Raw genomic sequence first — 27866 nt, forward strand, 5'->3', positions numbered from 1 at the left:
TATTAGTTGTTCTGTAAAAATACTTTTGATTATTTAATGAAATTACTCTCTAAAATGCCCACTGTTAATTTAATCATTGCAAAGATAGACAAATAAACCAGGGAGGGAGGAGACATTGGTCTGTTTATTACACTAGTCCTCTAATTTTGTAATAAAGGTTTCTTATTCATTGGCTTTATTACTTTGGGGATTTTTATTGAATTTTAATTAATTGGTTCATAAAGTTGAGTGTCCTCACGTTTAAACCGCTAAATGCAATCTAAAGAAGGGGTAATTTTATATATCATCATTACTACCTTATATAATAGGAGCCTTATCTTAGTTTTTAGTAGCGAAGCTACTCTTTGCCCCGAGATATCCATCTGTATGTCCGTAGGATACGAAGTGGGTGATATATGATTTTCTTTTTACAAAATTTAAAAAAAAAATACGTGAGAAAGGTTTTATAAATTTTTCTCTCCATTAAATTTATTCTTGATTTCAACAAATGCTCTTCAAATCTCCTTGTCTGTATTTCCATCCATGATTTTTGTGCTTCGCTTCTTATGGATGTTTTCATTCTTATATGTATATCTATCTAATTATTGTCACATCACGAAAATTATGTTCCTAAAAAAACAAAAATTATATTCTTTCATTATTTACTAGCGGCTACGCACCTAGAGGCCTCTAGGGTCACTTAGGGGTGGGGGTGAGGGGGGAGTTAATTTCTTCAACTTATTTTTATTTCAGATTGAAAAAGAATTTTTTTTTGTGGGGGGGGGGAAGGCGCTCCCCCTCTCTTTTTACTTTTACATTGAAAATTATTTTGGAGGGAAAGTATAATTTTATGCTAGAGGCGATTTCTCTTGAAAGGGTGATGGTACCCTCCCCCAAAAATAGTTATAAACCATCTAAGGGCATATGAGAAGCTGTAAAGGAGAACCATATCGGTTCAGCGGTTGGCGAGATCCTTTAGTACAGACAGACATACTGACAAAGATCCTATTACTTTACAATAAAGATTCTTCGTTTTCTATCTAATTTTTGTGACATATGAATATAAAACCTTTCACGAAAATTATGTTCTTAAGAAAACTAAAAGTATATGTATACAGGAGTCTAAAGGGATGAGACAATGGCCGATAAATTGATGTACATTTCCTGTGATAATACACAAAATTACCCCTTCTGTATATTATAATTAGTGGTTGAAACGTTTGCACACTCAACTTAATAACTAATCAATAAAAGTTTAAATAAAGTCCCCAACGAATAATAAAACCTTTGGGGACTAACTTAATAAACAGTCCAATTACCCTCCCTTCCTGATATGTATAATTTCATTAATTATATGTAGTTACAAGGATGACAACTTCCAAAAGTAGAAAAGTAAAACAGCCAAACGGTCGGAACTTTAAAAAAGAAACTATCTATTTAAAACAAAAACCTAAAAACATCTTTAAATTAAAAATTAAAATGACAAAATTCTTTCCGTGACCAAAAACAAACAAAAAATTCTTCAAAGAAGGCGTATCAACTTTTTCACTTTTTATTTAAGATGGCTAGCCGGTTCTTTTAGTAAGTAGTAGATGTAAAATTTTTCATAGAATTCAGATATGCAATCGGTTTTTTTTGTAGACCTCTTATTTTCTAAGTAATTTAAGTTTTTAAAAAAAATAATTAAGTCGGTTTTAAGGTATGGCCAGTATGAACAAAAATAGTAAGATCTTTAATTTGACACCTTACTTTTAAAATTCTGTTGAGTAATTATTGAAGAAATCAATTTTTAACCTCGGTTTAATCAAAACTTTGAAGTAAAATATAATCTCCCACAGGCATAAAAAATATGGGTTCATATATACCTTTAGAATCAGAAAAATATTACGAATCCATTGTAAGCAAAATTGAAAAAAGTAAAAAAAACAAAAATAATAAAAATGGCCTAACGTATTATTTTTTACAGGTAACACTTAATTGTAACTATTAAACTAGCCAATCACAAGTCTCAAAAATTGACTAATTGGGAAGCTTAACCTCAAAACCTCAACCAATAGAATTGACAAAAAAAAAGGATAATGTTCATAGAATATATACAATAGATACTACAATGAAAATAGTGATACTTACATAACATGTAAAGAACGAAAAATTATGAACAAATATGCTTCAATCTGTTTATAAACTTCAAAACAATGCAGTTAAAAATGCTTTATTGTTTCTTGTGTTTAAAAAATATCTGTTACATTGTATGTATATTTATTTAGGTTTATTTCAAGTTTCAAGTTTTCAAGTTGTTCAACCCTTTAAAGCCGAAAATTATGATTCTTAAAATAAACTTATATTTTTTATTATAGTTTTATAAAACTTTTTCAATTTAGCTTACAATGGATTCATAATATTTTTCTGATTCTAAAGTTATATATGAACCCATATTTTTTATGCCTGTGGAAGATTATATTTTACTTCAAAGTTTTGATTAAACCGAGGTTAAAAAAATTGATTTTTTCAATAATTACTCAACAAATTTTAAAAGTAAGGTGTCAAATTAAAGATCTTACCATTTTTGTTCATAATTAATGATAAAGTGAATTAAAATGTAGCTTCAAAATTTGAACAAATTTCAATATGAACTTTATTTTGGTGAACAGAACTTACAATTTGATATCGAGCATTCTACCCATACTTTAGTTACCAAGTGGCAGGTTAGTAGATAGATAGATAGATAGATAGATAGATAGATAGATAGATAGATAGATAGATAGATAGATAGATAGATAGATAGATAGATAGATAGATAGATAGATAGATAGATAGATAGATAGATAGATAGATAGATAGATAGATAGATAGATAGATAGATAGATAGATAGATAGATAGATAGATAGATAGATAGATAGATATATAGATAGATAGATAGATAGATAGATAGATAGATAGATAGATAATAGATAGATAGATAGATAGATAGATAGATAGATAGATAGATAGATAGATAGATAGATAGATAGATAGATAGATAGATAGATAGATAGATAGATAGATTGATATATAGATAGATAGATAGATATTCTGTTTGGTTAAAGAATACATTCTTTTATACTAAATAATTATCTTATTAATTAATAATGATGTTAATACAATAAGTATATTTACTGTTTTGAGAACTTTTCTACAATTAGGTTTTTTTTCTTAATTAAGGTGTACAGTGACGTATACTTTATGAAGCCAACTTGGTTCATTTTCAAGGACGTCCAAGCTTTTTTGGGTAAAAAACCATTGTGCTAAATATCCATGAACCTTTTTTCTAGCAGACAAAAAAGTATTTTATTAAGAAAAAATTGCTTTTTCGGTTTGAGCTGCTATTTGTTTATTATATCTTTTGCTTCTTTTAGGTTAGGTTAAGTCAAGTATAGATTATAGTAGGTTAAAATCTAGTACATCCATAAGTAGGTCATACTGAACAAGAAAATAATGAAATCCTACAATATATTTTTGTCTTTTATAGCATGACCGACTAACAAACGTACCAAGTAAGACATACACTAGCTGCTGAGAAACTTGACAAAAAAATCAGACGTCTGTCTTAAATAAAAGCTGAGAAAATTAATGTTTCAATAACAAAGAGCATTTTGAATAAGCACGCTATTGTGGATGTTGGAAGCCTTGTTAATTAAAAATATTATTATAAATTCTGTATATTCTCAATTATTTATTTGTATACTTTTCATCGTATTATAGATAATTAGATTGATGGAGAAGTCAGAGAGGGATGGGACATTGGGCTGTTTATTACACTAGTCCCCAAAGTTTTGTAATAACGTTTTCTTATTCATTGGTTTAACTACTTTTAATACTTTTTATTGGTTGGTTTATTAATTTAAATGTTCAAAGTTTCAACCACTATTTGTAATATACATAAGGGTTAATTTTGTGTATTATCATCGGGAATGTACGTCAATTTATCGAGAATTGTCTTATCCCTTCAGATCACTGTGAAGAAATACTAATAGAATGGTTTCCTTTAAAGTAAATAGTCGAACACAGAACACCCCTTCATATTTAAAAAATGAGAATTAGTTTGTTTCGTGTATTTCTGTTTTAGGTAAGGTTAGGTTGGGTTATATTTAGTCCAGGGTGGCCACTCAGGCATAGAAAAAGACATACTGACAGACAGACAGGCGGACGTTTAGAATCATAGAAAAGCTTTGCTTTTAAATAGAACACATTCTTTGTTAATCAAGTTATGAAGAAACAGTTATAAGCTTGTTTGATAAGTAACATAGTAGTATAACAAGAATAACAAATTTCATTAGTAAGAAGAAACTAAATTATCCTTTTCAAGCCAATTAAATAAAGGGATAAGACAATAGACGATAAATAAATGTACGTACAGTGCATCTCTCTACACCCCTTCTATGGATGAAGATTATTGGTTGAAAAGTTACGACACTGCTGGTTTGTACAATAAGATATATAAGTTGGAATGAATTTAAATGTTATAGGGAGATTTGAAATCTGCATCAAATTTTAAGGATTTTTTTTATAAAATTCGTTTTTTGTATAATTCTTTATCTAAAAGCGGAAATACAATTTAAGTTAATTAATTTTGACCAATAGGATAGGTGGATTTTAAACTATCTGCGCTCTAATTGGTTGAATGATGTACGACACTTTAGCTTCTCCAATCATAGCGCAGATAGTTTTCAATCCACCAATCACAGATGTCAAAATTAATTAACTTAAATTGTATTTCCGCTTTTAGATAAAGAATTATACAAAAAACGAATTTTATAAAAAAAATTCTCAAAATTTGATGCAGATTTCAAATCTCCATCTAACATTAAAATTCTTTCCAACTTATATATCTTATTGTACAACCAGTAACAATAAATAACGAATAAGAGAAGTGTCTAAAAACTTTGGGGACTAGTATAAATTGCAGCCATATGTCCCCTCCCTAACTGAGGCACAAAAATACATAAATACAGCGTATGACAGACTAACAGATAGAAACAAGGATGACAAAATCCATAAGTAGCGGAGCACTAAAAATCATGGAATTGACAAACAGACATGGCCGATATACAGACAGGCAAAAAATATTACATTTTAGATGCAAATATGTCATAGGAATCTTTATAAAAATTAACTGACGGAAAGACAAAGTATTTTATAGAGTAGCTTCGCTACTAAATATATAAACAGACAAACTCATTACATGTGAAGAAGAAAGTATCTAAGCCACTTTTATAATAAGATACGGGATAGAAACGTGAATGAAGATTTTTTATAAAACAATATAATGATACGGTATTAAATACATTAATATATATAACAAGGATGAAGACATCCATTTGTAGCGAAGCAAAACAAATCCGTTCGCATAACAATGAAAAAAAGAAAGAGAATATGCAAAAAAAAAAATACGGGTCGGCTCTTAAAGGTCTGCTTTTACGGCAATACCCTTCTGGGGTTCCGGGTGGGGGCTAGCTTGCGGCCGATAAAATCACATTTAACCCCATAGCAATACGGACATATTCAAGGACTGACACACTGACAGACAAATTTAATTATAGATCAGCTTCGATACTAAAAAAGAAATATTTTTTTACATTTTTAGTAGCGAAGCTACTATATAGTTCACTTTGTCTGTCCGTTATTCAGTCAGTCCGTAACGTTATGATAATTTCTCTGCTGCTATTTAGGACAGACAGATGAATTTTTGGTGAAGATTCACTGTATCTTTTAGCTTTAGTAAATTTCTAATAAAGTAATACGTACAGCTGGCTAAGATATCGATACCCGTAGTTATCCACCTCCTTTACTCAATCCATTAAAGCCAAATTGAGGACAATTTTTACCCTGTCATAATATCCACGTATATTCTACATACATTTTTGTATCTTTAGTTTTAAAATTACATGATGATCACGCTTTTATGACACATCCACCACCGTTAATGTATAAAGTAATAAAAGGAACATTATGTCCATGAGAAGCGCAACAATAACAAGCTAAAATCACAAAATGTAACATATCCTTTATATCATAAGTATTATATTTTCAACCTATAAGCAGCTACGCCCCTAGCAGCTAGAGGCTCTGTATTCGGAGAGGCAAAAATAGCGTTAAACCAACCAACCCAAGACTTAAATATGAAAGTAAAACAGCCTAAAACCATCAAGGATATCTAAAATAGAGAAACCAATAGGCTCAGAAGTCCTTTAAATCTTAAGCTCCAGACAAAAGCTGTTACTGCTTTATATAAGAGAATTGACAAAACTCAGTGTACTTTCATCAAATCTTTCATTAAATCAGTTGGTTCATATTAATAGTGTCAAACTTTAATCTTTATAAATGTACATAAATTTATCTATTGTCTTATCCCTTAAGATCCCTGAGTAGTTAACAGTTATCAAAAACGAATGCAAATCAAATCCTAGTTTTAGAGTAGCTTCGCTACTAAAAAATAATTTTATAACAATCAATTATTTTCTACTTTAAATATTAAAATATATTAAGCAAAATATTTGAAGAGCTATTGTCCAAATTTTCTGGTTTATTAAGATTTTGTGTCACGCGGTTGATAAAACACATGTCGTTGAAAGATTCAGGGATCTAAAGGGATAAGACAATTGCCAATAAATAAAGGTACATTCCCAATTGATGACACACAAAATAGGGTTGGGCCGGATATTTTTTTGGCCGGATACCGGATATCCGGCTAATTTCAAATGCCGGATATCCGGTATCCGGCCGAATATCCGGCCAACGCCAGATATCCGGTTATCCGGCCAAATTGCCGGATATCCGGCCGTATAACCGGCCAAATTACTACATATTAAAGTATCAAAAAAGGATATAGTCCCTTTCGTGGCAACGCACCTTAAGGGGCGATTCGTTTTATTTTTTAAATTGCTTTTAATAGGTTATTTTAGGTTAGGTTAGGTTATATTTGGTAAGGTGATTTCCCCGCAGGGTAAGGCAATTGGCCCCGCAAGGTTAGAGTCCCCCGCGAGGGGCTAGAAATAGGAGATACGCTACTGTGAAAATACGAATAATTGCTCCTTAAGGGGCGTTGCCACGAAAGGGACTATTCCCGCAAAAAAATTCCTTCATAAACTGGTGTTTTATATTGTACTAGCGTCTGCGTCCCTAGTATCTAGGGATATATATTAGAAGGGACATGAAAGTGCAGAAAAATAACTTAAAACCTTACAACGACTTTTTTATGAAAATTAAACAGTCTAAAACCACCCTGGGACTTATAAGAAGCTTCACTCTAAAGGAGAACCATATCAGTTCAGCAGTTAGCAAGATCCTTTGCTACAGACAAAAAAAAGCTTAGTAAATAAATCTAATTAACTATTACAACTCTCAATCTGTAATATCAATCTCTAACGGTTGGAGGATTGGCGGGGAGGTGGCGTTGAATGCCTCCCCCCCCCCTCTGATTTTTTTCTATCCCATTTTCTGTTTATAAAAGGTAGAGGGCTATAACTGAGTGACTTTCGAAATATGGGTATGACACATAACTGAGAGTTGAAATTTTTTTAATACCTCCTTCCTGGCGGGCACAGGATACCAGCAAATCTGGAAGGGTCATTTAGGTAAAAAGTAAAAATATTTTTTTACTTAAACAAAGCATTTCATGTTATCTAATACTAAAATATCCTATAGTCGTACATCCTCATATGTAATGTAGGTGTTCAAGTCGATTTCAGGTTCCAGGTATAATCCTGCAAGTCCTGAACCTCCAGGTCTCCAGATATCTTTAAACGGTTCCTGTGACCGCAAATTTTTACTTGAAGATTTCAAATTTTAAACTTAGGCTTTTTTATATATCTTTACTTCATGACATATTACAATTTCATAAAATCTGTTGCCGTTTACCTGACAACGGTCGGTTTGCGGCTGGCAGCTGCCAAGTACTGCTGCCACCGCCAAAATTTATGTTTTGAGATTTCTAATATAAAATTTACATAAACATAAACATATTCAGAAAAAATTGTTCTTTTAGCTTCAATAATAAGAAAATTAAAGCAATTGAAGATTAAAAAAAAACAGAGATTTTTGTTGTAAAATATAAAAGATTATATTGCCGGATATCCGGCCTCACCGGATATCCGGCCCAACTCTAACACAAAATTACCTTTTATGTAGATTAAAATCAATTAATAGAAAAGTTTTGACATTCAACTTAATAAAACAACCAATCAAAATTCAATATGTCTCCAAAGTTGTTAAGCCAACGAATCAGAAAACGTAATTGTAAAACTTTGGGAACTAGTGTAAAAAACAGCCCATTGTCCCCTCCCTCCCTGCCATTGAGTAGTATTTTTTAAAGGGTTACCAAATCCATACAATTTATCATAGAGGGAGGGGACATTGGGCTGTTTAATACAAGTCCCCAAAGTCTTACAATAACGTTTTCTTATTCGTTATCTTTACAACTATGGAGACTTTTATTGAATGCTGATAGTTGGTTGGCTCATGAAGTTCAGTGTCTAAACGTTTCAAAAACTAATTGTAATGTACAGATGTGGTAAATTTGTGTATAATCTTTGAGGATGTATATCAATTTATCGGCCATTGTCTTATCTCTTTAGATCCTTGGTGAAACATGAAACATTGCGTCATAATAAAAGATGTTAAAACCAATCAAGATTTAATAAAAGTCCCCAAAGTTGTAAAGCAAACGAATAGGATAACGTTATTATAAGACTTTGGGGACTAGTGTAATAAACAGCCTAATGTCCCCTCCCTCCCTGCTAATAATCCCCTTCTTTTGTAGTAAATTTATACTTCTTTTCTAATATATTCTAATATTATTAAAACTTACATTGGTACATACTTTCATTGAAATAAGATTGCTTTGTTCTAAACTAGAAGTATAAAACCAATAACGTTTTTATCCTTAAAAGGGGTAATTTTGTTTATCATCCATCATTAGTTAATTATTCATCGTACTTTGTCTTATCCCTTTAGATCACTATTTAACAATTAATTTCATAATTCATGTTTTTATAAAAATATTAAAACAATATATATTTGATATTTGGTTAATGCTAAAAATCGTCATATAATTAGGGGATTGTTAAAATACAAAGTTTTCTAATGGATATATAATAAGTGGATATATTGACAAGGGAAAATTTGTCATAAATTTAGATTGCTAATATGAGCCTCATTTGTTGGTCAGTTCGTTCATCCATTAGGAAGGGAGGGTAAATGAGGTGAATTGGGGGTATCGTTATTAATCATATAATAATATATCGATTTTTTTCTTCTTAATATAAGGTAAAAATTAACCAGGATGACAACATCCATAAGTAGCGAAGCAAAAAAATCGTGTAATGGACAAACGGACAAAGTGAGTTATGGAGCAGGTGTTCAGTTCAGATCTTAATGTACAAACAAAAGAGCCTTACTATATCCTATTATATAAATTAGTAAGTTATTTTTTAACTGAATCTTAAGATTTTTATAACTGCTTAGCTGATCAAGTTCTCATTTTTATGTAGGCATCACATATGTCCAGAAGTGTTTATTTATAAATAAAAGTGTTTGGGAGGTTTCAGGCCGTTTTCTGCCTTCTCCTGCCATTCTTATACAGAGCATCTGGAAGCTAGGGGCCAATTCGCTAGTATACTTTATATTATAGGATAAGAATTGCTTTTCTAATATATAATTTTGAGAAAATTGATTATAAATATGAAGGATAATCTATAATGTAATTTCTTATTATTAAACTTTTAATATTTGTTGACGTAAAATTAATAAAAACAAGGATGACAACATCCATAAAGGAAAACTCTTAAACGGTAGGACAAACACACATTAACACTTGTAGAGTGTCAGAACTGAATAATCAGAATATAAATGCATAAAAGTAAAAAAAATTTAAAGTAAATTTGTTGAAAAACTGCTTAAATTCATTATACTGTTTAAGGACATAATTACATTTTTAGAGACTTGATTATAGAGATGCTTTGCTTATAACAATTTACCTTGTTGTAATAGTAATCAGTATTCCGAAAATCAGATGAAGAGGATAATTTTAACATACAATTTGTTTGTACAAAAATAAAAAAATAGTGTGTTTGAAATGGACGTACTTTTGGTAACAATTATAGAGTTGCTGCGCTTTCTAGGACGTACCTAACTGCTATAGGAATCATCATGAAAAGTTTGAAATCGATAGGACACTAATTATAGATAAAATTTCGCTTTTAAAAATATGTATTTACAGATGAATAGATAGGTAAATTGATAGATAAGTATGTAGATAGATAATCCTTATAATAAAGTAACAGGATGTCTGTTTGTGTGTACCGAAGGATCTCGCTAACTGCTGAAATGATCAGGTCCCAGGAAGGTTTATTACTATTTTGGGGGAGAGTACCAGCACCCTCCCAAGAGAAATCACATTAATCGAAATTTTTTTTTCGAATAGACTCCTACGTAACATTGTTATGTATCGTATAAACTTGAAAGCAACATAGATAGTTAGCGTATTATTTTTAAAAAGAAACAAACATTTAAAGTGCCACTAGAGACCTCTAGGGGCGTAGCCGCTAGTAGATAAATAAATAGATAGAATATATTATTTTTTTTTAGATTGTGAACAGGAATAAGAATGTTGACTGCAATAACTTAGGTAAGAGTTATCTCTAACCATTATTTTTTAGACAGCTTTTCGCGGATATTAAAATAAAAATTAAAAGATTTAACCCAGTTTTGCCAGCCCCAAGGCGAAGAAGGCCTCGGGGCAGACAAATCGGTACTAATTCTATAATTAACACTTTAATATTTGTGGAAAATTATCTGTAATACGATGTCATACATGATTTTCAGTATAGCTGAGAACTGGTTCTAATTCAGCGGATATTTATTGGTTTGGAAACCATACTAAATAATACTTTAGTTGTATTTCTTAGTATGTTTATTATAAAGTTTGACTTTTGACTTGAGGATGTTGTCATCCATGTTTTATTTTCCTTTTGTATGTATATGCTGTAGAGAAAAAAAATATTTTCAGAACTTTTATATATACATTTCTTATGAAAGTATGAAACAAGAGTAACCTTATATAATTAACGCGAAGCTTTTCATACTGTCAATTTAGTCTGTCAAATGTTATATAAATATACTGGTACCCAAAGTTTTATAATAAACTGGTACCCAAAGTTTTATAATAAACTGGTACCCAAAGTTTATAAAATACCAGTACCCAAAGTTTTATGAAAATATTATTCGTTGGCCTATAACTGTGGGAACTTTTGTCAAATCTTTATCCTACTAGGAATGTCTGAAGTTTTTTTTATCAAATAATTTCAATCTATAGAAAGTGTAATTTTGTTGTTATGATGTATGTGTATGTACATCAATTTGTCATCTATTGTCTTATCCTTAAAATCCCTGCATTCTTTTAGTAGGTTCGGATCTACTGCAGTTCACGGTAAAATATTGCTGGTAACGAATATTGCCAAACATCTATGAATTTTAAAGACTGCTAGCTGCCAACCGGCTGACCGTACAGATCATGCCCGCACACTGTTTTAAGCGGCATAAGAAGGTTTACAAATGATCTAGAATAGCCATATATCAATAATGCATAATTATCTCGCAGTGCAGAGAAATGCGCGAAAAAGGCCTATTTTACGCGTTTTTTCTTCAGTGAAGCTTTCCCTGTGCATCATTGGATCTTGGCTATTCCAGATTATTTGTAGGCCTTCTTATGCCGCTTAAAATGGTGTGCGGTTATGATCTGTACGTTCAGCCGTTTGGCAGCTAGCAGCCTTTAACATTCATATATTTTTGGCAATATTCGTTACCAGCAATATTTTACCGTGAACTGCAGTAGATCTGTAGGTTCGTAAATGGAATAGCTGCAGAGTAGCTACGCCTCTCAAATTTCAGGGAGGAAGAGGACATTAAGCAGCTTATTACATTAGTCCCAAAAGTCTTATGATAACATTTTATTCGTTGGCGTAACAACCTTAGGGACTTTTATTAAATTTTTATTGGTTGATTCATTTAGTCGAGTGTTCAAACATCTCAACCACTAATTGTAATCTACAGAAAGGTTAATTTTCTGTATCATCATTGGCGTTGTACATCAATTTATCGGTCATTATCTTATCCCTTTAGATCCCTGCTCAAAATTAATGTTATTAGTTTTTTCCTTTTTCTTAGAACATATACCTTGATGAACTTTGCTGGAAAAAATATACAGGGATCTAAAGGGATAAGACAATGGCTGAGAAATATACATTCTCAATGATTACATACACTTGTTAATCCAATGAATGATAAAATGTTATTACAAAACTTTGGGGACTAGTATTGTCCCCTCCTTCCCTGCTTGATGAACTTTACTTGAGAAATATGAAGAAAGAAAAAAAATAATATCTTCTTTCAATTTAGCAGAAAATTTTTGATAGCTTTTAATCGCCTCGTACTATAGACAGCTTTTTGCGGATATTAAAATGAAAAATTTAAAGATTTAAATAAGAAAGGCCGTGCTGACAAAACTGGTATTAATTTTATGACTTTTATTCTAATATTCGTGGGAAATTGTCTGTTTTACAATAATATTCATACATGATTTTTTTCGCGGTGCTCACAACCGGTTCTTATCCAGCGGATATTAATCGGTTTCGAAGCCATACTAGAAAATATATTTCAAGAAAATTGTTAGATTTATTGTAAAATTGATTTCACTTTGCAAGAAATTTCATCGTTTTTAGAAATCTGCTTTGATAAAGAAACACTTGCCTTTAAGATAAAAGTAAATTAGATAAAAAACAAGGATGACAACATCCATAAGAAGCTAAGCACAAAAATATCACGTAGGGACAAACGGACAAAGTTAATTTCTAGAGTATAAAAGAAGGGTGTATCAAAAAGAAATAAACGATAAACTGACGGTCTAAGTAAGTTGTATATTGGACGCGCTTTGGTAAGGTGTATCTTAAACAAAAAATATAGCAATTTGTCTATTAAAGTAAAAAAATGGAGCAAGGCACGAGCTATATTCAACTCTACCTATTTGGTGGGGACCTTGTGCCGACTTTCGAAGTTTTAACTATGTCTTTAAATATTAGCCAATAGCGTCGGAAATAAAAATAAATTTGCTTAAAGGCGAAAAAAGGTCCCCATTACTCTGGCAAGGAGGTGGCTTGGTTATACATCTAAATTCATACATTTATTGTCTATCTTAACTATTAGCCAAGAAAATCAAATACATACAGCCGAACAGACAAAGTGAATTATAGAGTAACTTCTCTTTTAAAGAAAATAATTAACTAAGAGATGTTTAACTTTAATTAATAATAATAACTTTACAGACTAATATATTTAAACCATCTTATAGCTTTAAAACAATTAAAAACATTTTCTGGTGTTCATTCGAATCCGGTGGATAGGAACCGGTTCTCATCCATACGAAAAAACTATGTCTAGCATCGTATTATATCCAGCTTTCTACGAATATAAAAATGTACAATCATAAGATTAAAACCAGTTTTGTTTAGCTCGCGCCTTCGGCACCTCGGGGCTAAAAAAAACTGGTCTTAATCTTATAATTGTACATTCTATATCCGCGGAAAGCTGTTTATGATACGATGCGAGAAATAACTATTCTGGGATTTTAAGGTATATTATAATGGACAATAGATTTATATACATCCCCAATGAAGTTAAACAAAATTACCGCTTTTGTAGATTAAAACTATTGATTATAAAGTTGAACACTGCTAGATAAGAACTAATCAAAGTATGTACAATAAAATTATCCAAAGATTTTAAAACTATGAATAAGAAAACGTAGATCTAACAAGGATGACAACATCCATAAAAGCGAAGCGCTGAAACGGTAGGACAAACGGGCATTAACACTTGTATAGTGTCAGAACTGAATAATCAGAATATAAATGTATAAGAATCGAAGCAAAATTGTTGAAAAACTGCTTGATACAAAAAAATGTTTATGGACATACTTACAACTTTAGGACTTGATTATAGAGTTGCTTCGCTTATAAAATTGTACTTTGTTGTCCCAGGATTCAGTATACCAAAAATCAGATCAATCGGATTTTTAGATCACATAAAAATTAGTTGTTAAAAAAGTAAAAAAACCAACATGTTTAAAATGGATGTATGGACATTCTGGTATTGATTATAGAGTTGCTACACTTTCTAAATCGTACCTCACTACTACAGGAATACCTATGGAAAGTTTGAAATCAATAGGACAATTCTAACATGCCTAAATTAACGAAAAAAGCTATCCGTTACGGACGGACGGATTTACGGACCGACCCTAATTATAGAAAAGCTTCGCTTTTCAAAATTAGTGTCAAGGAGGGCGTGGACATTGGGCTGTATAATATACTAGTCCCTAAGGTTTTATGATATTGTTTTCGTTGGCTTGACAACTTTCTTTTATTGGATTTTGATTGGTTGGTTCTATAAGTCTTATCTATGGTCTTACCCCTTCTGTAGATTAAAATTAATGGTTTATAAGTTCGAACACTGCTAGTTTAGAACTAATCAAATAAAGTATAATAAAAGGCCCCAAAGTTTTTATTTTTATTTTATTTTAATGTTTGAGATCTCCCTATCTGAAAGGCTAAAATCTCTAATTGCTGGCAAGAATGTAATAAATGTACCCAAAGTTGTATAAAAGTATCTAAAGTTTTATCATTTGTAGGGTGTTCAAATGTTTGAGATCTCTCTGTCTGGAAGGCTAAAATCTCTAATTACTGGCCATAATGTAATATATGTACCCAAAGTTTTATAAAAAGTACTCAAAGTTTTATAAAATTTTCCAAATTTGATAAACGTACCCAAAGTTTTATAAAAGTATCCAAAGTTTTTATTTGTAGGTGTTCAAATGTTTGAGATCTCCCTTTCTGGAAGGCTAAAATCTCTGATTACTGGCCAGAATGACCCACTCTGCGATATTAAAGGTAAAATTAGTTTTTCAAGAGCGAAGCTACTCTATAATTCCCTTTAGCTGTCCGTCCGTTCGTTACGCTACTGGTGAAATGAGAGTTTATTCCATTTTCCAATCACTTAAAGATATTTTATTTGCAACTGATTATTTTCAGGAAGGGAGGGGACATTAGGCTAATTATTACACAGGTTCCCAAAGTGTTTCTTATCTGTTGTTTGGTTAGTTACCTTAGTTGGGTGTCAAAACGTTTCAACCATTCTTTGTAATATACAGAAGTGGTAATTTTGGAATTTACATCAATTTATCGACTTTTGTCTTATCCCTTTATATCCCTGGATTTTTCTTAAACTTTGTAACTGATTATTTGATTTGAAATTTTATCCCCAAACAAAAATATATTTACAAATATGCAATTTGATAACAAAAATAATTTGTGTAGTAGTTTCCCCCAAAATTTTATGGACCCCCTTTAACATTAATTTCTTTAGGATAGTGTATCATCTTATTGACAACATCCTACAGACACCCAAGCCTTTTTGTAGGTTTAAAAGTTTAGATACTTCTTGCACTTGAGCCAACAAAAATTTGATAAAAGTAATCATATAAGATGTTAACAAAACCAGTTTAATTTACAGTCAAATCCTCTACCTTCCAGAATTCCATTAACATTTTTGATTTTACATTTAAAACTTTGCAGCCCTGTCTAGATTAAAGCCATCTATGTTAAATATTTACCATTGTAATTGCTTTACTTATTGACTGACATGCAGACATACGGACGGATATACATTGTTGAAGAAAAACTTTTCCAGTTTGGCTTCAAGACCAATTATTATCCGTAGGATTAGAACCATTCCTCAGCTTTACTGGAAAGCCATGTTTAGTTTGAATTACAGACAATTTTCCACGAAAACGGAAATAAAACCCAAAAGATTAAAACCAGTTTAGCCATGTCATTCGACTCCTCGGGTTCTAACAAAACTGATTATAATTTTAATATCGGCAGAAAGCTGTCTATAACACGATGCGATAAATAACTTTTATAAAAATTAAGTGGAGAGGGGATATTCGTTGTTTCATGGCAAGTTAAGAAATATTGCAAAAATAGAAAAAATAATGAGCAGAAAAATAAAAGCGTTGCAAAATTTATAATACCTTTCATTAATTAAAATTTTAATATTCAACCTTTTCTATTATTAATGTCAGTCCGTAACGGATAGCTTTTTTAGTTAATTTATGCATGTTAAAAAAGTCCAATCGATTTCGAACTTTGCATGCTGATTCATTTAACAGTTAGGTATGATTTAGAAAGCGTAGCAACTCTATAATCGTCACCATAATGCCAATACGTTCATTAAATATTTGATTTTTAACACCAATTTTTTTATGTGATATAAATACCCCCTTCATCTGATTTTTGGAATACAGATTCCTATTACAAAAAGGTAAAATTAATAAGCGTAGCATCTTTATAAAAAGTACTTAACATTTGAGTATGTTCTTAAACATCATTTTGGATGTTGTCATCCTTGTTAATGTCAAAATTTATGTTGTCACACCCTTTATCTACCCTATGTCAAATAGGGTAAGGGGTGTTTTAGTATTTTAACTTAGATTTTTAGATTAGCAATTGTTTCACCCCTAGAGGCCTCTAGGGACATTTAAAGGCCCCTTTTTTAATTTTTAGTCAAGAAAAAAAGTTAATACACACCTCTTGTAGAAGTGAATCAAGCAATATTAGCTTGGTGAAATGTTACTTCAGAAAATTACTTCATAATATATTCTTCTAGGGTCGTTTTCTCTTCGAAGGGTCCTCCCTGAAAATAGTTAGAAAGCTTCACAGGACATATGAGAAGCTATATTATAAAGGAAAACCATATCAATTCATTATTTTTTTTATAGCTATTGATATAATATTTTATCTATCATAAGATATGAAAAAAATGAAACACCCATTTATATGTTTGGATTTTGCTTTTATCAAATTCAATTTAACAAAGAAACACTACTACTACATTACTAAATTTTGTCAAAATATTGCAGTTAAAAAATCCGATTCTAAAGTCCATAAGTATTAGTACAATAACATCATAATTTCGGGCTAGAATAGACTGAAACTTTACTGTTATAATAAGAATTATATTTATTCTAGGAATCGGCCAACAATTTTACTAATGCATAAATAGATAAAAGTTGACAAAGAGCTAATATGAATATTCATAGATTTTTTGCAGACTTCATCTATCTGTCTATCTATTTGTTTATCTATCTATCTCTTTATCTGTTTGTTGGTTATCTATCTATCTGTTTGTTGTTTATGTATCTATCTGTTTGTTATCTATCTATCTATCTATCCGCTTTATTTTATGCCTTTCCATTTTAATATTTAGGTCTTTTGATGGTTTTAGACTTTTTATAGTACCCTTCTTTCCTAAATGCTAGGGGATCAACAACTATCATTGATAAATACACAGGGATATAAAGGGATAAGACAATGGCTGACAAATTGATGTACATCCTCATTGATGATAAACAAAATTTTCCTTTCTGTAGATTACAATCAATAGTTGAAATATTTGGACAATTAACTTTTTGAACCAACCAATCAAAATTCAATACATGTCCCCAAATTTGTTAAGCCAACAAATAGAAAAGGTAATCAAAAAAACTTTGGGGACTTTCTAATTATCTGTATATCAGCTACCCATACATCTATCTATTAAAAAAAAAATATTATTGATAATATTATTTTTTTAGGTTCTGAGTTAATATTGAGACATGATTTAACAAGATTCAGAGTTCAACCTTTTAGGTAAACTTCTTCTTTATTCAATTAAACTTTCTTTCTCTCTTTATCTATCTATCTCTCTTTCTATCTTTTTTTATCTCCCTCTCTCGATTCTTTGTATAACTCTCTCTCTCTCTCTTAGTCTCTCTTTCTTTTCTCCTTCTTTTCTGCTTTCTCTCTCTCTATATAACCTAAGTCTCTATCTTTCTCCTTTCTCCTTCTTTCATTCTCTGTATATATAACTAAATTTTATAAACAGGCAGGCAAATTTTGGTCTTAAATTACTTTAATCAGCCAAACTCTATACTATCTCTAATACAAAGGAGAACGATGTTTGTCTGTCTGTCCGTCTGATGCTTAAGATCTCGGTAACCACTGAACCTATTGGGGTCTACTCTTCAGAGAATATAGCTACAGGTCCTGCAGTGGTTTTAAGCTACTTTTTTTGGGAGAAAAAATTTAAAATGGCAATTTTTTTTATCGTATCTTTAAGAACGATTCTATATTGGAAGGGGTTCCCCATTACCTCTTTGGGCAAAGAAAGAGAATATATTATAATGTCTTACTGTCTTTTCAAATTTTCAGGGACGCACCAAACTGTTTCTTTTACTAACATCATGATAAATAAAACTTTTTATTCCTATTTAGTTGGGTCTAAAAACTAAGTAAATTCAAAATTAAAAAAATAAATTCGTTCCAATTTCTTAATGTGCTTTGTTTAAAAACTAAAAGAAAGGCAAAAATGAAAAAATATTTCTTTTGCTAATTCTTACTTTCAAACATAATATCTTTGTTTTGATTTGTGTATAGGCAGTTAATATCAACATTCAAATTTGCAATATATATATCTCATGAAAATAAGGATATATAAATGAATTGAACTTTTTTTATCTAAAATGAAAGAGTACATCTTTTTTTGTTCGTAGGTCGTATGTTTTACAGGGTAGCTTCTCATAGGTCCTGGGAAATTTAAAATAGAAATTTAGTTTCTTTAATTCAACTCCCTTCTTAAGGTGCTCCTAGAGGTCTCAAGGGGCGTAGCCGCTAGTTTATATAAAACTAACATCAAGTTTAAATTTTATGGATGATTTCTCTCTAAAGAGGGAGGAGCTACCCACTCAAAATCAGTTAAAAACTGTCCTAGGACCTACAAGAAGATTCATTGTATTGCCTATCAGTTAATGTGATCTTAGGCGAAGACAGAAAGTTATTAAACATTCTATCTTTATATAAAATAATAGGGCCATGTGAAGGAAACGAAGTTGTGGGTTTTGTCATATTTTCACAGTAGCTTTTCTCCTATTTCTAGGCCATGCAGGTGGCTCTAACCCTGCAGGGCCTAACCTAACCTAACCTAACCTAAAATACTGCTAAAATACGACGAAATCCGCAACTTCGTTTCCTTCACACAAACCAAATAATGATTGCTTTATTCCTGAAGATATATAGGTTACTTTTTCTAATGCTTTCAATATTTTTTTATAATCAAATATAGGTGAAATAATGGATAGAATATTCTTGGAAATTATGACAAAGTTTCAAAGCATCCAAAGGGTTTTAATTTGAGGCTTAGAAAATATCCTTCATTAATAAAAGATAGATTGAATAATTCTTTAGAATGATTACATTGTTAATAGCAAATCTACTCTACAATTTATTTAATCTCATCAATCTAAGAGGTGATTAAAAAATTTGTCTACGTTTCGCGTTAATATGCCAATTTTTAAACACTTTCGTGACTTATGGATTTTAAGGGAGTGGGGGAGTGGTTGGATTTCTAGAAAGTCTATAAACCTTCCTAACACTAAAAATGCACTCTTGTTGTCTGTATTACACCCCCTCAAAGACCACCCCCACTTTCGATTTTGGTTTAAAGGGGGTGTCAAAACCCTCTAGCTACATATAGGTTAATCATCCTTGATTTTTTTGTAATATTTTTTCTTTCATAAAAAACAATAGGTTATGTATCTCTATTGATATTTATAAATAATAATATTTCATACAATTTCTAGTTTATGTAATTTTTAACGAGGATGACATTGACAACATCAACAAAATCGAAGCTCTGAATTCAACAAACGAATATGTAGATTCTGTGTAAGGACATACTTACATTTTAAGACTTGATTAAAGAGATGCTTCGCTCAAAATATTTTACATTTTTGTCCTAGAATTATTGTTGCAAAAATCAGATGAATAGGATAATTGTATCATACAAAAAGGGTTGTCAAAATAGTTAAAATCAACATGTTTTCAATGGACTTATGGACTTTTTGGTAACGATTACAGAGTTGCTACGCTGTAAGTCATATCTAACCACTAGAGGAATCACCATGCAAAGTTTTAAAAAATCAGTAGGACAATTCTAACATGCCTAAATTAACGATAAAAGATATCCGTTATGGACAGACGTACGGACCAATGAACCCACCTTTTTGATAGAAAATCTTCGCTTTAAAAATATTTCTTACAATTTCTAGTTTATATAAGTTTAAGAAATATGTGCCAAAAAGAAATTACGTTTCATATCCTCTATTACATAAAACAATTTTTCAGTATAGCTTCGAAAACTATTAGTATCCACCGGATTAGAACCGGTTCTCAGTGATACTGAAAAATCATGTAAAGCATCGTATTACAGACAATTTTCCACAAATACTAAATAAAAATACTAATATTAATGCCTATTTTGTTAGCCCTGTTAACGGCCCTTGAAGCTAGCGATACTGGTTTTAATCTTTTATTTATCTCTTATTAATCAATTTAATCCGTGGAAAGCTGTCTATAATACGATGCGAGAAATAACTATTACATAGTTTGATAGCATCGATGTACTCACACAAACTCTCCCCCGCAAATTTTTAAATAAATGGAAAATAAGGAGGGAGGGGGGGGGGGAGTAATAGTTATCCTTTTGTTTATTTTTCTATGTTAGGTTAGGTTATATTGGGTACTGGCTAGCCCCGCAGCGTTAGGGCCTCCTGCATGAGTTAGTTTTAGGAAAAAACAACTCCTTATTATTTTTTATTTATGTACTATTTATTACACTGTTGAGTGTTCAAACGTTTTAACCATTAATCTTACGCTACAGAAGGGGCTAATTTTTGGTATCATCATTGGCTTATGCTTTATTAAACACGTTTTTATTAGAACGCAAAAAAATATTCAATAAAATTAATCTTTACATAAGTATAAAATTAGGAAATAAAAATCATATGTTATTGGGTGATTAATACATTACTCACAATTAATATATTTTACATGGTATATTTTTATATGTTGTACTAGATTTTTAAATACTCTAATCCCAACTGGCTTAAAAACTATACTTCCATCCAACCCCTTTAACCATTCTCTCCCCTCCTACTGGATAAACAAAATGACCAATAAATGAGCTCTATATTAGCAACCTCTGAATTGACGACAATTATCCCCTGTCAATATATCCACGTATATTATGCCCATTATTATTTCTCACTTAATTCTCGCTTAATTTGATTAATTGGTTAAAAATATCAATCAACATAATGGATATAGGATTTACGTGGATGATTGACATGGGGAAGATTGTCGTCAGCTTGGCTTGCTAATATGAATCTTGTTTATTGGTCAGTTCATTCATCCATCAGGAGGGAAGGGGATAGAATAAAGAGGATTTTATTTTAGCCAGCAGCGGTAATCACTTAATTTAGTACATATAAATCTGTTGCAACATCCAAGTAATACTATATTATCAACTAGCGTATACACCCCCTAGAGACCTCTAGGTGCATGTAAAATGTTTTCGCGGCTAGATGTTATTTTTAGTTATTTTTTTTTGCGCGACCATTCTTGGGTGGGTAGTAGTACCCTCCATCAAAATAGTTTATACCTTCCCTGAACATATAAGAAGCTTCAGTTTAAAGGAGAGCGAGATCCTTCGCTACAGACAAAAAAGATTACTACTTTATGTAATAGAATAATAGGATTAGTTTTTAGTATCGCAGCTACTCTAAATCAAAGTATGTACGTAAATATTGTACTTAATAGGAAGGACAAGAGGGGACATTTTGTGCTGTAGAAAACATAGGTATCCAAAGTTTTATAACCACATAGGTGTATCCAAACTGTTCAGCCAATACTATTAATCTAAAAAAGTATTAATTTTGTTTATCATCAATAGGGATGAATATTAATTTATCTAATTTTTGTTTAATAAATAATATAACATAAGTATTGAATGTAGAATACTAATGGACATTATTGTGTACATTTTTTAAAAAGCGAAGCTTTCCTATATTTTGGGTGGTTCCGTCTGTCCGTAACGTTAAACTCTTTTTATTAATTTATACATGTAAGAATTGTCCTATCAATTTTAAACCTTGCATGTAAAGTAAACTCAACGTAAATTTCAGACGTATATCAGTTGAGCAGTTGAGAAAATCAGACGGAACGACTGATGGACTTACAAAATAAATTATAGAGTTGCCTCGCTACATAAAAATTACTTTTTAATGTCCCTTAAAACATACCTAATAAAGAAACAAAGAGAATTATATGTTCTTTTTAGGAAATCGATTGAAAAGGCAAATATACATTAGCATTAACAAAGAAATTAGGTCTAATGCTGTTTTTATTTGAAACGAAAAGTCATTTTTTATAAAGTTTAGGACGTATAATTAAATTTTACAATTTATGTAGTAATTTGTTTTTAACAAAATAACGTTTTTTTTTGGATTGGTTGTATTAACCTGTCCTAAAAATAGCCATAATCTATACTAGGAACATTGTCTTATCCCTTTAGATCCATAAGTTTTATTGTATCTATATCTGAACACCAACACACAACAAATTATCCAATCATAATTTTCAAGTTGTTCCAAAATAATAGGGATGTGGGCTTTCTTTAGAGGGAAACCGCCGTAAGATTATTAAACTAATAATATATAATAAGCCTATTATTTTTAAAGCTATGCATAAGGATATTCTTGCTATACTGTAAAAATATGCAAACATATACTGAAATAAGGCAGAGGTGTAAAATGTGTAAATCTCAGTATACTTGTTACATAAAAAAAAGTAGCGAAGCACAAAATCTGTTATGAAATAGACAAACGGTCAAAGTGAGTTATGTTGCAGATTATCTGTTATCATAAAAAAAGAAAAGAAAGAGAGAGGATATGCAAAAACTTAAGAATATGATTTTTACCTTTGAAAGTTGAATATTTATTAATTATACGTTTACTCTGACACTAAAAACTGGCTGGGAGGGTACACTTGACATTAATTTTTAGTTGTTAGTCAAAGTTTCATAAACATGCTTTTTACATTTATAGGCCTAGTTTTTGTTTATATAAAATGTTGATTGGTTGGTTCAAACAAACAGTATAAAAACCAATAACTTTAGAAATTATATTCATCAATTTATTGTCAACTGTCTTATACCTAAATATTCCTGGAAAAAAATTACATTCCAACACTTTACAATTTAGATATACATAAATATTTAATTCACATGTCTTATTTAAAAATATACTTTTATGTTTAGGAAAAATACAAAACTGTAAATATATAATAAGGTCTGTTTTTTTTGCCAGGGACCTAAAAGGTTAAGACAATGGTCAAGAATTGATGTACATCCCCAATGATGATACACAAAATTACAATTTTCTGCAGATTACAATTAGTTGTTAAAACGTTTAGATTTTAATGAACCAACAGATAAAAATTCATTTAAAGTCCCCAAAGTTTTAATTATTGTAAACCTTAGAGGAATATTGTAATAAACATTTTAATGAGGAATAAAATAATAAACAACCCTAATGTCCCCTCCCACCCTGTTTTTTGCACATACATAGCAAATTTATATAAAATTATTCTTTGATGTATCTAAATTCACAGGGAGGGGGGGGGGATACATGAACTGTTTATTACACTAGTCCAAACAATTTTATAACAAAGTTTTCTTATTTGTAGGCTTAAGGATTTTGATTCCTTGTTTAATAATTTGACCATCTAAACTTTTCAACCACTCTAATTGTAATCTACAGAAGAAGTAATTTTACATCATCATTGGGGATGTACACTAATTTATCTGTCATTGTCCTATCCTTTTAGATCCATTAAAATAAAGGTTCTACAATAAATATTTCTTTATCAAAACATGTTTTTGTTATTGATCTATCTATTTCTTAATCTATCAATCTTTCAATTTTAATCCCATAATCTATCAATCTATCTATCAATCTATCTATCAATCTATCTATCAATTTATCTACCAATCTATCTTTCAATCTATCTATCAATCTATCTATCAATATATCTATCAATCTATCTATCTATATATATATATCCTCTAATGTTTTTTGTAAAAATCGTTGAAACTTTTGAATTTTGATTTTATTGTCAATATCAAAATGTAATTGTATATTAAATCATATATATATATATAATATATGATTTAACATAGAATGAATAACAAAAAGTTATAGGTAATACACTGTGTTACGTAATGATACTCTTCAGTTACAATAACATTTTGATATTGACAATAAAATCAAAATTCAAAAGTTTCAACGATTTTTACAAAAAAACATTAGAGGATTTTTCATGACATAATTTAAATTACAAATTAAAAGAAAAAAACTATCTTGAATCGAGCAGTATTAGGTTTCATTTTCTTCCAGGTGATTGATCAACAGGAACTTCTCTCTGTGTCTACATTTACAGTTAATCTCAGATCTTTATTTGTCCTTGCTATGAATGATGTTAACTTTCTCAAGACTACACAGTTTACAGGAACCAGAGATGGGAGTGTAGGATGGAGCTTGACTAATAATTGACCATTTCAGATTAAAGTCAATGTTATCCCTTTTAAGAGTCCATATATATATATATATATATTTAGATCCTACAAGCTATGTCTGCACCTCCCTACCTCCCACTACAAGGCTAGCCAGTGTTGCCCTCCCTTCTCCCTGGAAACCTTCATACCATTTAATCCAAGGAAGGACAAATGAAAATTAAATATTCTCCAGTATGGCTTCGCAACCGATTAATATCCGCTGGATTAGAACCGGTTTTCAGCCATCAAGTATAGCATCATATTACAGACACAAACATTATATAATAAAATATTTACAAGTTTTGTTAGCCCGGGCTTCTATTTTAATTTCTCCGGAGAGCTGTCTAAAATATGATAAAATAACTATTCCAATATGACCCTACATGGATGCTGTACGTATTGATGCAAAAAATGGGGACAAATTTCAAATTGTTTTGGCGTGTGACGTCATACCCCCATCTCTTTTCTAGGGGGTTTCTTTCCTCCTTCCCTTTTCTTTCCCCTCACTTGTGACATAAATAAACAGCCCCGTCAAATCAATTTAAAAATTGTCCCCATTTTTTGCACCAATACGTACAGCATCCCTACATGTCAATTTAACACAAACCTCTTTTGTGAAAAAATAAAATATGTAGTTTTTGAGCTATTCTAATTTGTACCAAATCATAGCAGAGAAGACGCTACTACCCAAAGAAGTACAATTCCTATTAGTACCAGTACTACAAGAAAAAGTACAGAAAGAAGTAAATATAGAAGTACAGAACCTAGTACATTACTTAGTACAGAAAGTACAACAACTGAAAAAGAAGAGATAAGTGTAAAGGTAAAACACATCATTATATGATTAAGATAATACATCTTTATATCATTCTTTTTTTTTATTTGCGTAGCATATTATTAGAACTGTTATGAATTGATTGTTTCGCAAAATCTACATTTCACAAAATCTAAATGTAAATTCTATGACATTAACTATCTAGATTAATTTTCTATATCTATCTATAGATTTATCTAACCACTGCACTGAATCAATTAAGTTCTTCATAGCTCAATAGATAATTTTTAGTTATGTATTTTATGTAAAAATCTCAATTCCTAGGACAAGTGAGCATAATTTTATTATTAAAGTATCTCTATAATGAGGTTTTAAAAAATTAAGTTTATGTCCTTAACTAGTATTATCATCTGTCTATCTCTCTGATTTATTTCAGGGATCTAAAGTGATAAGACAATGTCCATAAATTGATATGCATCCACAATGAGGATAGATTAAAATTAGTGGTTAAAACGTTTGGACACTAAACTTAATGAACCAACAAATAAAATAAAAAAATATAAAAGTCCCGTAATGAATAAGAAAACGTTATCATAAAAAGTTGAGGACTATTATAATAATCAATATCCCTCACCTTCATAGATTTATTAAGCTTTACTTGATGTATCTTGTCATCCTTGTTATTTAGAAGAATGCTGTAGAGAACGTTGGAGCTCTTGTTGAAGATATTCTACAGAATTCTCATGCTGATACTATTATAAAGGTGATTATTACTACAGCACAACTACTCTATAATAAGGCATGTAGGTACATACACACACTATATATATCAATTATATTGGAGATCTTGTTGAGAATATTCAACAGAATTCTCATGCTGACAGTGACACTATCATAATGTTGACTTTTTTATTAGGGCTCTGCAGCCACGCGTCAGCCGTGGCAAACCTCAGTAAAATCGGCATATTACAACATTAAAATTCAGTTTTACAGTCCCAATACAGATTATGACGTCATACGATAGAATAGCCAATAAGAGGTCAGTATACACTGTAATTGACCAATAGTAGAATTTATGCTGGCCTCTCATTAATTATTATGCTATTTGAAACAATTAATTATAAAGTTTTTTACTTCTTCCACCAATTTAAAATTGCATTTTTATACTTTATCTGCATGGCCTAAGGGACCTTCAATACAGTGGTCTCCAAAGGTTTTCAGCATGTTCGTTGATCATTGTCAACCCATTTTTTAATAGTTTTACACATCTTGTCCGATTTTTAAATTATTTTTTTTTTGGCCAGAGGCATTAAAAACTAATTTCTTTTCTCTTTTTCTTTTCAAACTGCATAATTTTTCTTGAAAACTAATCTTGTATTATCTAATTACACCGGTACCCAAACTGGTTTTATAACTAAGTTGTCTTACTCCCAAACTAAGAAATTTTGGGCACTCTAATATGATTAATAAGAAAAGGTTGGTTTCAAACTAATAGTGTCCAAACTTTTTAACAAATAATGTTAATCTACAGAAGAGTTTTATTTAACAATATTTAGGATGTATATCAATCTAAGGTGCATTCTTAAAAAAACTTTTGCCTCACTAAAATCACCTCTGTTGTCTTATCCCTTAAGATTCATGCTTTAGAAATAATATATTTGTTTTTAGTCAATTGAAGAGAAAAATTTGGAACAGTTACTATAATATAAGAAACTACTCTGTAAAGGAGAACCATATCAGTTAGTGATCCTTTGGTACAGACAGACAGACATCCTGTTACTTAATTAAAAAGATTAAATTTGTTTTCAGTCAATTGAAGAGAAAAAATTGGAGCAATTGCTACTAGAGAAGCATGGACTTCAAGAAAGAGGAAATAACTATTTATAAACATTCCAAGGATATATAAGAAGCAACTCTGTAAAGTAGAAACATATCTGTTAGGGGTTAGCGAGATCCTTCGGTACAGACAGAGAGACATCCTGTTACTTTATTAAAAAGAAAATAACTATTTTTAAACAATCCCAGGACCTATGAGAAGCTACTCTGTAAAGGAGAACCATATTGTTTCATCAGTTAGCGAGATTCTTCGGTACAGGCAGGCAGGCAGGCAGGCAGGCAGACAGACAGACATCCTGTTACTTTATTATAAGGATTAATATTGTTTTTAGTCAATTGAAGAGAAAAATCTGGAACAGTTGCTACTTGAAAAGCATGGACTTCAAGATAAATAAAAAAATTATTTATAAACAATCCAAGGACCTATAAGAAGCTACTCTGTAAAGGAGAACCATATCGGTTAGAGGTTAGCGAGATCCTTTGGTACACACCGAAAGAAAGACATCCTGTTACTTAATTATAAAGATTAATTTTGTTTTTAGTCAATTGAAGAGAAAAATCTGGAAAAGTTGCTACTTGAGAAGCATGGACTTCAAGAAAAAGAAAATAACTATTTATAAACATTCCCAGAACCTATGAGAAGCTACTCTGTAAAGGAGAACCATATCTGTTGGCGGTTAGCGAGATTCTTCGGTACAG

General features: G+C 30.7%; 3 protein-coding genes across 5 annotated transcripts in view; 2 read left to right on the top strand and 1 right to left on the bottom strand.

Annotated features, from left to right (window-relative positions):
- The window catches only part of LOC145325837 (pre-rRNA 2'-O-ribose RNA methyltransferase FTSJ3), a 197915-nt gene extending 181223 nt beyond the window's left edge, over nt 1-16692 (bottom strand). Inside the window, exon 1 of the mRNA XM_080168807.1 lies at nt 16657-16692. The gene's annotated coding sequence lies outside the window, so the exon portion shown is untranslated. The remainder of the gene's footprint in view (nt 1-16656) is intronic.
- The window catches only part of LOC145325836 (uncharacterized), a 238290-nt gene that overhangs the window by 162914 nt on the left and 47510 nt on the right, over nt 1-27866 (top strand). The window lies entirely within an intron of this gene.
- LOC145325594 (uncharacterized) lies at nt 2633-27787 on the top strand. Its single transcript, XM_080168559.1, has 8 exons — nt 2633-2684; nt 10604-10643; nt 14875-14958; nt 17703-17757; nt 24620-24716; nt 25224-25379; nt 26020-26094; nt 27710-27787. The coding sequence occupies exons 3-8, from the start codon at nt 14883-14885 to the stop codon at nt 27785-27787; spliced, it is 537 nt and encodes a 178-aa protein (XP_080024685.1). The 5' UTR covers nt 2633-2684; nt 10604-10643; nt 14875-14882.

Source organism: Acartia tonsa, chromosome 8 (genome assembly GCF_053477335.1).
Source record: "Acartia tonsa isolate MP-2025a chromosome 8, ASM5347733v1, whole genome shotgun sequence".
Taxonomy (NCBI): Eukaryota; Metazoa; Arthropoda; class Copepoda; order Calanoida; family Acartiidae; genus Acartia; species Acartia tonsa.

What these genes read in the sequence shown, in the direction of transcription:
- LOC145325594 (XM_080168559.1), top strand. Translation starts at nt 14,883, where the DNA reads ATGTTTGAGATCTCCCTTTCTGGAAGGCTAAAATCTCTGATTACTGGC. An exon ending in TTCAGAGTTCAACCTTTTAG is followed by an intron (nt 17,758 to 24,619) that starts GTAAACTTCTTC and finishes ATATATATTTAG; the next exon opens with ATCCTACAAGCTATGTCTGC. An exon ending in ATGCTGATACTATTATAAAG is followed by an intron (nt 26,095 to 27,709) that starts GTGATTATTACT and finishes TTTTGTTTTTAG; the next exon opens with TCAATTGAAGAGAAAAATCT.